The following is a 12,075-nucleotide window of genomic DNA, read 5'->3' as shown; positions in this document are numbered from 1 at the left end:
ATTTACAATAACACCAAGAGGTCAGTTGGTCACAACAAGGAAAGATCCTTGTTACCTTGGTTAAAGTTAGCTTAATGTAGACAAAACACTACAAGCCAAAGTCCTGCTATTCTCTTATTTGTCTTTGATAGATCAAAAAGATTGGCCTTAATCTGGGACAAAGTGGTAACTTTCTACTGTCTCAGTAAAGTATAAAGTGATTATCTGCACACACAAATACACAACAAAATATCATTGCTGATCCAGAGCTGTTTGGCTTCTGGCGAGAAACAGCTGTTGACCAAACTGCACAGAGAGGCTCTGATCTGGGGCAACAGTGAAAGCATATGTTGTCTCTAACATGTATTCTCATAGTCATGTATTAACTACACACACAAAGATTACGCTTTAAACCTGCCACTGCAGTACGCAGAGTCTTGGCCTGCTTTGTGCTTATTTCAGCAGCCCATTGGTGCAAAGAGGAATTCATTAAAAAGAAAAAAAGTGAAAGGAAGCATGAGATAGGAGAACGCTGAGTGCTGCATTCCCCTGTTGTTATTATTGCCAAATCGAAGAGAGAAGGGCGGCTGGTAATAAAAGTCATTAAATGAAATAGAAAAAACAGCTTTTAATAGGGCCTTGTCATTGTGGATTTAGTATCCTTTCTATCGCCTGCTCCCTCTGCTATGTTCCCTGTGCTCACAGTGAAGAGAGGGGCAGAAGCTGTGTGGAAGCACTGGATTCCTAGACAGAGTCAGCCAGCCGAGGAGCTGTGCTGACGCACACCCAGCAGCCAGTCTGGGACATGAGACAAGTCAAGCTGGAACAGGGACTAGAGCAGACGTTAGAGGAGTCATGCTGGAACTTTATAACTTTAGCTGGTTTATTTTAACAGGCTCGATGAACGCTGATCTTGTAAATTGAGATACTCTGAAAATAAGCCAGTATTACCACGCAGACTCATTTTGAAGTGTGGTCTTGGGGCAACCTGGTAATAGACCTGAGAGTGTGGCAGAAACAAGGAGGCCAGAGCTGGAACTAGGAATGGTTATTTAAGAGGGGTGGGGAGGAAACGGCTACAGTAGGATATGTGGGACCAGGAATGGGGTGGAGGCTGGCTCCAGTCAGGTGGAAAGACTGGAAATAAGGCAGACAGCTAGCTTGGGATGGCAGAAAGACTGTCTAATGGTACATCTTGGGGACAGTCTAGTAAATGTGAATAGCAGGAGACCATTATGACTGGGTGTAGAAGATGGAACATAGCAGAAGTTATGGTCTGTGGTGGGAATAATCTATCTGAAAGCACATCTTGGTCTGGGAAAAGGAATGGTTAGATTGTGTAGTTGGGACTGTGGCGAGCTTTGGGACCTTCTGGAAACTTCTGACACGCTGGGAACATGACAGAGCAGGCATAAGAGCCAGTGGTCATCTATCACTTGATGAGCACAGCAAGGATAACGGATTTTTCTTTGGGTTCAATCGTTGAGGGGGCCACCCAGACTGAAAGCTCCCCGGGGCTGACTGTCTGTGAGTAATCGAAGGTGGAAACTGAGCTTGTGCTGAAACTCATTATAAGAAGAATGAAAGTAATTATCACGTAAACACGTTTCAGATTTACAGCCTTGCTTACTCTAACTTCAGTTTACATTGATGACATTCTGCACAACTAGATGTGAACAAAAAAGTCATTACCTGGATTACCTCAGTTCAATGTCACCACGATGTAACATGGACAACATTGACGGCTATATACAATGCATAATATTTTGTCAATAAAAAAACATGTGCACTAATAGACACTTTTGCACAAAGAAAGACTTAGCTTACACGTTTTCATTAAGCGACGGCTGAAATGTATCCTATCTTTTTCCATTCAGCCAACATAATGGGACAAAGGCCTGGAATCTGCTTCTCTCAGTCTCTCAGATACACTCAGTTAGCCAAAGAGAGCACTTTCCCTAAAGAATCAGTGTCTCTTCACATGGATGTGGTTGCTGCCTCTTTCTCTCTCCCTCTTGGACAGCCATTTGTTTACACTAGTCCTAGGCTCAGCCATGTTTCCATGACGATACAATCCCAAGGATAGTCACATGGCTGGGGTAGACCTGAGGCGCTGGCTCCAGGACCACTGCTCCTTCAAGACTCCAACCTTCGAGCTCGGTCCATAAAAGATATCCGACAAACTGACCTTAAGGTTTACTTTTCCAGTTTTACTTTGGGGAATGATTTTCTAAATTCACGAGTCATAGGGTCACATGTTGAGCCTCGTAACATCTTGGTTTTCACAACAGCATTAAACAGCATTTTCGGAAGTGTTCAGTCTTTCTCCTTCTCTGATGGTAGGCATGTGGGCTCATTCTTCTCTTTTCTTGTAAAAAGATAAAGGAACTCTCTAACCTAACAGGAAAATAAAACCAGATCCACCCACATGAAAAGAAACAGCCCACACAAAAACAGAAAGAATAAGCCCTCACCCACCAAAAATCCAGCCTGATAGCGTCTTGCATACAACATGCTCATGCAAGATTTACGTTTGGCATCTTAAATTCTGCACCTTTGTGGACAAAATGCTTGAAATGTCGATGTAGGTCCTCAAGAAGCTCTTTGAAAAGCCTTGTGAAAATAGTTGAGAGTACAAAAATGTGTTTGAGTTTGTGTGAAGAGTGTGTTCTTGCACAAACATCCTCAGTGTTACTTTGTAAGTGGTTCAGATCTCTCCTTGGTATTTGGCTTAACGCTTTGTAACGCAAACAATAACCTCCAAGTGAATGTGAATATTCTTTGTTGTTTTATCAGCCCCTTTGTTTTGTGGGTGTGTTTTATTGTAGTAAATGATGTCTGATATTTCGATGGTTCTGCCTGAATGCTAAGCAAACATGTGATTTAAATTCAATAGGAAATGACATATGGCGCTACGGCTTCTCTATTCTCACACCTAACACATGCCTTTTACGAGCCAAACATAAGGGTTAGGAGAGTTTATGTTATGATTTTTACCATCTGTGGTACAAAAAAAGGAACAGGTTAAAATACAGGGAACCACCGGCCTGGTTGTTATTTCACTGTTTCATTGACATCATGATGAAAAGAGGGTGAGAGAGAGTAGATGACGCAGAAACCTAATTAAGATTCTCCCGAGCGTGAGCAAATTAACCTGAGTTATGAGCTTGCAGAAGCACAAGACTGACACACACATTCACACACAAATTTGTCTTTGAAATAGGTGGAGCAGATGAGAATGGCATTCACACTCAAACAGGCATGACTGCCATGGACGTTCAGTGATATTTTAAGCAGGGTAAAGACAAATATTATAGGCCATCTAGTCCAAAACCACTACCATGGAAAGTACACCAAAATAGGCTACAGGATATGCATATCGGTTTTCATTCTTGTTGAATTTAAAACAGCCTCAACAGCCTCATCACTCAGATTTGGGGCAGCAGCATGATAAAATGACATGTAGCTTCATGTGAAAAATTAGCCTAACAAGGAGAGCTGGATAAATAGGCTGTAGCATGTACCGTACGCTAATGACATTGCAGAGAGCGACATATGCCAGGCATCAGTATGTCACTCCATAGGGACATGGGGCTTACGGTAAGAGGATAGTAAGAGAGAGGTGGTGCTGTGTGCGTGTGTGTGCGTGTGTGTGTGGGGGGGGGTGGTTATGGTTTATTTACCTCTTGGCACAAAGCCCTGAAGGCAGACAGAGGGGGTGGGAGTTAGAAATACATGGATGAGGGGTCAAAGGGGGGAGAAGCAGGACAGCACATGTCATATATGAATGAGAGAAGAGGGGATGAACTTGACCCAGACTGGAGGACTAAAACAGGAAGGAGGTAATGAAGTGCAAACATGCTTTGTCATGCCATGTTAGAGCCATAGGATTAGAATTCTATAATTAGAGGACGGGGCACCATAATACTAGCCTTCCTTTCAGCATGATGAGCTGCCGAGTCTAAATTACACAAGGGGGCCGGAGAACAGCTGCTGTGATCAGAACAGGCATCTCGGGAAGTATTCTATACCGGTAAAACGATGCTCAGTTACGCCCTGGTCTGATTGAAAACCAGAGAAGAAACTTGGCACAAAGGTGAGATTTGTACTAATATTTCTATGATCAGCTCGTGACAATGTAATGTTTATGACAGACAGTCTTCCAGGTCCAAAAGCGACGTGCATAGTCATTGTATTCATCTGCAGTTTTTGATGTATTATTACACACAGGGTCTCATGCAGGTTGAGGTTACATGTGTTTCACTACCTGGTCAGCGGCTGACAAATTCATCACTGATTCGACGGTAGAAAGAGTGCAAGAGAGCTGGAGCTGGGTGGTTATAACACTGCTATAACAGGAGGAGCAGTGGACTGCTAGATGACACTTGCTTTCATATATGAATATTTATATTGAAGGCTGGCATTGGAACAGATGAGCTCGCATGGGAGAGAGAACAACCAATCCATCTCACTCTCTACCATTCTCTGTGCTTCATTCTTTACTTTCAGACATCCCCATCTCTTGCAATCACCATTTCAATGCCTCTTTCCTCTTTTGCATTTTCCACCCACTTTTTCCCTCTAGGCTTCCCCTCTTTTTCTTGATATCACCCAATCTATTGCTCTTCCCCCTAAACGCCATCCCCCTATCCATTGGCTCTCTGCAGCACTGATGTATCGAAAGAGATGTAGACAAAAAAGGAAAAAAGCGTGTGATTAATGTCTTTGAGAAAAAGATAAATAATCACAGGAGACTGGGGGCTGGTAGTTGGCCTTAGGGGAGTAAATATGGAGAGTTTTATAGCTGCTCACTTGGGAGAGAGGGAGGTAGAGGAGATGAGAGGGGGAGGAAAGGAATACAGCGACAGCAGATCCATTCAAGTATATTAGCTTTCCCCCCCATACACAATAACCTCCACATCTATTCTATTTCTCTACTGTCTTTCATCATCAACACTGAATCCCATCCTACTGACAGCACACACACACACAGGAAGCCACACAAAGCCACACACGCCTGTATGCAGACACACACACCCTCACAAGCACCCTGCACTTTTTTCCAGGGCCAGACCCACTGTATGTATTTGATGGGCCAATACATGTGGTGTGTGATGTGGCTGACAGCCCCCTCCCATGCTGCCCTGCTTTTAAGCCCTCATCCTCCAGTGGCTGCCTGTCCCCTGGAGTAGATTGCATCTTTTATTTATCATTTTCTCTTCTTTAGCTTTATTTCCCCTAGCCCCCCCAAACAAATGCTGTGGCGAAAATTGCAATCAGCATAACATGCCCTCCTCCTGCTGTGTACTCGCCTGTCATCCTCCACTCTCTGTGAGCATGCAGGATGAGACTGACAGCCCGTGCAGACGAAGACACACACACATGCACACACAGATGCATGCACAATCCCCCTCAGTGTTTATCAAACCCCCACACATCATCTTGTCTTTCTCTTTCTCTCTCACACACAACAAAAACACATGCATGGCCAAAGAGAATGAACCCGTTCCCCTCTTTGTCTCTATTTTGAACTATTGCAAAGCACACAAACACACATGAATGTCCTCACTGACGCCCTTACACTGTTTTACTCCGTGCTGGGTGTTTAGCTTCCTGAAGCCCCAAAAGAGTGAGCACATAAATGAGTCTAATGCTGGGGAATCTGGTAAACAGGCCAGAGAGGGAGGGAGAGCTGCCTGCCTGTCTGCCTGCTCCATGGCTACTATTGTGCACTGCACATTCTCTGAGCCCACAAGAGCTGAAGCCATCTCCACACAGATTCTTTGGAGGGATAGTAAGCCAAGAAGTGAGAGAGGGAGCAGGGGAGAGAAAATGAGAGGGTGAAGGAGGGAGGAGGAAGAAGATCATGCATAAAATCTTGTTTGGAGAATGCATTAAGATTCAGATGAACTGGGGAGGGTAATGGGATTAGAATCCTGAACCGTTTCCAAGGGTGGGGAGTCGGATTGACAGCTGAGTCTATTGCACTGACGATTGCAGTGAAATATTGTGGCTCTGGCAAAGGCAGCTAGCCAGGCATGGAGGCAGGCAGGGAAGCAAGGGATTGCTTAGCCTAGTACCTCTGTTTACTCCAAGCTTTACCACAAATAATACAGAAGACAGGGGGGAAAGCATCTCTGCCTCTATCAGCTGCACATAGCCTGGGCTTTAACTGAATATTGGGAAAACAGCAGAAAAGCTTCAGTCTGTCTCACAAAAGGTGTTTGGCAAACAAAACAGAAGCACTGTGGCTTTAAATCGCCCTCCCTCCCACCCTTTCTAAATATCTTCTATTTAGCCAGCGGTGAAAAGATATAGGGGGCTTTTGTCTGCGTACCCATTGGTGGGGGCATGGAGAGCTGGAAAGACATAAAAATAGGAACAAAGTACTAAGCTTCCAATTGGGATGGCTCTGGGCAATTCAATGCGCTCAGCTCAGTGGGCAAAAACAAGGAGAAGTGGGCTACTATTACGGGCTTATCTGAAAATAGGCTATTCTCACACAGCTATAGTATAGACTGGTGTGGAAATACCCTGCATTGTTTATAATACACACGGCTATGGGAGGCAAACACAAGCCCTGTAAAAGTCTGCCATGGCTCCATAGAAAAGGGCAAACCGTGCGAGTTAGACGTGTTGTTCATTGTCGTCTGTTTTGCTGCATTTCTGTAACGTTATAGTCCACTCACCGACTTGCAATACGTTGTCCACCCAGCCACCCTCTAGCAGAGTGACACCCCGTAGGAAAGGCAGCTGGGTCTCGTCGTTATTGTCCCCGCTAGTTCCACTTTCCTCTCCTCCGGCGTTGAAAGAGGAATACATACAGATCTCCTTCTCGCTCCTCGGGAATGACCAATATACGATCCTCCGCTGGACGGGTTCCGGGATCCTCTCGAACCGCTCCTCCACCCTCTGAAACGGCCACTTCTCCGCGACTCTGCGTGCCGCGATGTCGAGCAACGACTCGGGGTTATGTTTTTTTCCGTTCCCCGACCCTCCCGGAGCGGACCCTGCGCCGCCACACAGGACTCCTCCAGCCCGCTGCCCCTGCCTGCATGCCGGGTTGTAGCCGGGCCTGCAGCAGAGCCGCTTGGCTGGGGGCTGCTGGACTCGCTCGGCCATGATCGCACCGCTTCCAACCTGAAGCGCTGTTCCTCTCCGATCATATAAACGGGATAAGGAAGAGAAAAGGGCAATCTCGCACCGATTGTTTGCCGTACATGGAGAGACTGCCCTTATTTGGAAAGGGAGGCGGCGCCTGCGAGTTCCGTGAAGTCCTTTGTGTTGTCAAAGTAACCGGGAGGGGCGGGGTCCTGGAGCGCAGCCAGCGCACGAGTGGCGCTATAAAAGGAACTGGAGGCGGAATTCCCGAACGTCGGCAAATCCTTTGTGAAGCCGTTCGGGAGCGCGAGGGCGGAGCCCCGGCGGCCGACGGCCTTTGAAGTTTCCTTCTTATTTGAGTTTAAAGGCGGGGACTTAATCCAGGGGCGGTCTCGCAGTTTCCCACAGGGGTAAAAGGGGGCAAGAAAACTGACTTTTTTCCTTTGGAGCCTGTGCTACCACCCCGGGCTCTAGCTTCTTCAATAACAACGTGATGGTTGTTTTCGAGGCTTAAGTCCAAAGGACTCTCAGCTGTCAGAGACAGAAAGGGCGTGGGAGGAGGAACATAAAGATATGGAGCTGGACATGCTTGTCCTCTGTATTCACTACTCAGGCATGTTGGTTAGTGGCTGCTGCAGCTTATGGACAATTAATTGTACTCGAAAATAAAGGAAAAATATCTTCCTTGCTATCTCTCTCTCTCTCTTTCTTTCTTTCTGTCTCACACACAGACACTCATTTAACTTGACTAAAAAACAGGGTGACTTTGACTTATGATTAAAGACTTAACAAGCACATATTTGACACAGAGCTAAGACTAAATTAAATAAAAGTTGCTGACATTAAAACGAAGCCTGTGAAAAGAAAGGCCTCTTCTGAGGTATGAAAAAAAACGATCCCTGGTGATGGTGGTATATTCATTCATTTTACATTTAAATATTAAACAGTCAAGTCATGCTCTATTGAGGAAATTACTCAAGGTCTGGCCAGACAACTGGGTTTTCTTGTAATCATTATGACACACACCATAGCTGGTTAACTATCAAATGTGGTGTAGTCGTTTTATGGTCCTCCTTCCTGTCTGTTGATAATGCTTGTTCCACAGCTTCGTCATGAAAAGGGGGCCCACTTCTGTAGGAGTCAAATAGTCATCAGGGGTTTAGGGTGCGGCTGCATTGCCCACCCCCTGGGTTCTCCCAGGGAGACATGTAACAGAAGCTAATAATTATAAGCTAAAGCCATAAGATGGGGGTGGGGGTTAAATTGTCTATAAAACTTGCCCAAAACTATGCTGGCAAACCAGAAAGTGTGTTCGCAATGTGTTTATCCTCTGCATGTGTTCCCAGCTGCCCCTCTCTTTCCTCTGTGAGCAGGGCTAAAAGGCTGGCCTTTGAACTGCTCTGAAAGTGATCCATGCCGTATGGACAGAGCAGATGTGGCCTAACCTGATTTGGTTTCAATACTTCCCCACAGGAAGTTCACAAAGCCAGCAGGTCCATCTTTGTTATGTTAGTCATCTTTCCCAGAGGGCCAGTGCAGCCTTTTGCTTCTTTCTTTTAAATAGCTATTTCCTTATAGTTTTTTCTATTCTTCAAGCAGAACAGTTACACACATGGTCAGTTTTAAGAACTAGACGTCATCTGAACAGAGTAGACCATATTTGTCAATCTGTATCCAATAATTTAAGTTAGCATATTCGTAGCAAACTAATCATATTATTTCTAAGTAACCATGACCAACAAGAGTGTGCTATATCCAAACAGATAATATTGTAGCTTCAACCCCACAGGTAAGCTCTACATATTATCAAACTTGATCATAATGTATCAAACACATTTATGTACTCACTCACAAAGACCCAACCATACATATTGGTGCCAGATGTTTAGTGCATTTATATTAGCTTTATTTATTTATTTATAATGATCCTGTTATGTCTATCTATAGCTTTTAAAAGTCGTTTCATTTATTTTATTCATATTTATTATCTTATTCTGTTGCACCTACTGGACCAGCTCAGAAGAAATGTCTCTGTGCCCTAACAATGACAACAAAGTTCTTGTATCTTGTATTTTTCACTGAGATATAGTTATTTTTTTATCCTGCACCTTAAGGAATAGGTTAAATAAAAATCTGAAATGCTATGATTCAGAGTATAGTATGGCTCCCTGTTTTTAAAGTTATTTCAAGTGCAATTATTCCTTTTGTTATGTTCTTAAAATGTATAATATACGTTTTGCAGGCAATGTGATACAATATACAACATTATGGCCAAACACTGCATAAAATACAGTTTACATTTTGCTCTGTATTTTGATTATTTGTACGCTACATCTAATTTCCTAGGCTTGAGGACTACATTTCCCATCTTTAAAGCGGCGCGTCATATCCAATCAGGGCGAGGAATAGGACCACATCACGTTACACTACCCGGAACTGGGAGGAGGTGGTACTAATTATCGCGGATATAAACACAATCTCTGCACATTGGTAAGTTTATTTTGTATCTATATCGTTTTTACCACCAATAACCAATATGAGAATATATATTATTTGTTTTGTCACGTTCACACGCATAGTTGTTGAGCAGTTTAGCCGAGAGTCGAAGCTATCCTGCTCCTTAAAGTTAGGCCGTTATGAATGGGCAGGTTAGCAAGCGTCGCTAATCGCAGTAGAGAGGTTCATTTCTAAACCCGCATCTCAGATATTCAGATCAAATACTACTAGCAGTCTAGGCAAATGTGTCAAATGAGCTTGAGTATATAAGGTTTTATCTAGAGTAGATAGTTTGTAAGGGTTTTCGGAATGCAGTTAACGGAGCTAGCTTTTGGCTCAGCTTGACGCTACTTAGCTGCTGGAGATTAACTCTAGCGGTTCATCAGGCGGCTTTTTGGCTGAAGAGCTCAACAAGTAGCGATAACCAAGGTTAAATATATTGGTTTAACCATATTGATGACGATAATGATGGATTTTTCACTGCACTGATGCCAGTGGGTAGCATTGTGATAACGATGTCTAATGTAACGTTACACTTTCTGTGGTAGCTTAAATAATAAGCTACCACCGTTTATAAGTGACTGTTATTTTGTATATATTGACTGTTGTGGGTTTTTATTTATGCCTCTTAATGTGTATATGTGTGTATATATGCATATTTTCGAATATGTTGTATTCCTTGGGATTGTGAGAAACAGCATTTCGATCTCCCTGTCTGTATCTCACACACAGAAGATTTATAATAAAGTTGACTTGAAATGAAATGAAATATTTTTTTACCTGGATTATTAAAAAACCCTAGTATTATTTACCCAGTGAAACTTACCTCCCTACAAGCAATTTTACGACACATTAATTCTGATGAATATCAATGTAGATTAGACGATATGTACCATGGGATGTAGCAATTTGTTACTTTCAGAAAGTGTCTAAATACTTAATTACCATGAATGCTATTATTAATGTTCATTATTCGTAATTTTTGTTTCAATAAGACAGTTAAGAGGGAGCAACAGGAAACAATGAATCACATTTTCTTGACTCAGTTTTATAAAGTTCCTTAACTCGTCAAATCTGCATTTAGCTGATTAACCAGAAAGTAAAAATGTCTGTTTCATTACTTTATAGGGGTGTTTTGTCCGTAAACAGTTTCGTGAGATTGAACGCATAATAACAACTCTCCTTCTAACATATTAACCTGTTATTATAATTTGTACATATTAGTTGCTTTTCCTCTGGATATTCATTGCTTTCTCTCTTGGTACCCTTTCTCAGGTCTGATTGCGCCTCACTGTTGCTAAACAGGATGATTGACGTTCGAGCATGGGCAGAGTATGTGGTGGAGTGGGCTGCCAAAGACCCCTACGGTTTCCTCACCACTGTCATCCTGGCTCTCACACCTCTCTTCATTGCCAGTGCACTGCTGTCCTGGAAACTGGCCAAGATGATCGAGGCACGTGACAAGGAACAGAAGAAAAAGCAGAAACGTCAGGACAACATAGCCAAGGCCAAGAGGACCAAGAAAGATTGAGCCTGTGGGTAGGATGAGGGCATATACAAGGAGGAGCATCCACTACACATGCAGCCCTCCTTATTCCAAATAACTTAACAACGTGGAGCCCTTTGTGTCCCAGCCCTACTGTCAGCACAGGGCCCCTCAAATCTGGGGTGGGAGACTGGCCCCACAGGCTAACAGTGCTGAGACGGACAGTACTGCCCGAAGGAGGCTCGTCCCAGTGGGACTCTGGTCAGCAAGAGCACAGTGGTCATCTGTATCATGTAGTTTTACAGAAATCCGCTGATAATAATGTGCAGCTGTTGCAACTCTTTGCATTCCATTGTTATCATCCATGTTCTTTAGAATTGAAGATGTAATAATGAGCTTACTGGAACTTTTTCCAAAATATCCAAAATACTACTTTCTAATCAATAAAGTTTTCATGTCGAATAATATGATCTAATTTCCTCATTATGGATTTTATATTGAAATGGAAAAATTATGTAATTCTAATTAAATGCAGATAAAGTATTCATCCCCTCATCTTTAATTGTATTGTAACTTTGAGCCAGAGTGCATCATTCAATGTTTATGTTCAGATTGACAGAAAAGCCTCGGAATGTCAAACAGAATGACATACAAATCCATAATCCATATAAATGAATCACAAATGTTTAGCAGCCAGTCATATTTAGCAGTTGCAAAACTGCATGTGAGAAGGGAATTTGGGTGAAATAGACACATTTAATGCAAGCTTAGTTTAAGCTTCTCGCCTTTTCTGATTACAGGGTTTAATTTAGAGTTAAAAGTTGTGTTTTATACATATTCCAACCCGATGAAACATTTTTTTTCCTTGTGCTTCATCAAAAAAAATTATGCTTTTCATCTTGACAAAGTAAAATGTTGCTCTTTGAAGAACATTTAAAAAGGATGCACAGTATATTTGGTCATGGCTGAGATCTGCTCTTCTGATCACCTTCAATTTATACATTTACAATATT

At 43.0% G+C, this 12,075-nt stretch overlaps 2 protein-coding genes across 3 annotated transcripts in view; one reads left to right on the top strand and one right to left on the bottom strand.

Annotated features, from left to right (window-relative positions):
* The window catches only part of LOC117472743 (zinc finger SWIM domain-containing protein 6-like), a 50,857-nt gene extending 43,756 nt beyond the window's left edge, over positions 1-7,101 (bottom strand). For both annotated transcript variants that reach the window (XM_034118118.1, XM_034118119.1), the window contains exon 1: positions 6,669-7,101. In XM_034118118.1, coding sequence (XP_033974009.1) covers positions 6,669-7,101 — 433 coding nt within the window. The remainder of the gene's footprint in view (positions 1-6,668) is intronic.
* A 2,360-nt stretch (positions 7,102-9,461) lies between these two features.
* Positions 9,462-11,617, top strand: smim15 (small integral membrane protein 15). The gene is made up of 2 exons (XM_034118426.1): positions 9,462-9,570; positions 10,852-11,617. Exon 2 carries the CDS (start codon positions 10,883-10,885, stop codon positions 11,105-11,107), a length of 225 nt encoding a protein of 74 aa, XP_033974317.1. The 5' UTR covers positions 9,462-9,570; positions 10,852-10,882; the 3' UTR covers positions 11,108-11,617.
* Positions 11,618-12,075: the final 458 nt, after the last annotated feature.

The sequence above is a fragment of the Trematomus bernacchii genome, unplaced genomic scaffold, assembly GCF_902827165.1.
Source record: "Trematomus bernacchii unplaced genomic scaffold, fTreBer1.1, whole genome shotgun sequence".
Taxonomy (NCBI): domain Eukaryota; kingdom Metazoa; phylum Chordata; class Actinopteri; order Perciformes; family Nototheniidae; genus Trematomus; species Trematomus bernacchii.
Note: the sequence above shows the minus strand (reverse complement) of the source record. Positions and strands in the feature narration are given on the sequence as shown.

What these genes read in the sequence shown, in the direction of transcription:
- smim15 (XM_034118426.1), top strand. Translation starts at nt 10,883, where the DNA reads ATGATTGACGTTCGAGCATGGGCAGAGTATGTGGTGGAGTGGGCTGCC.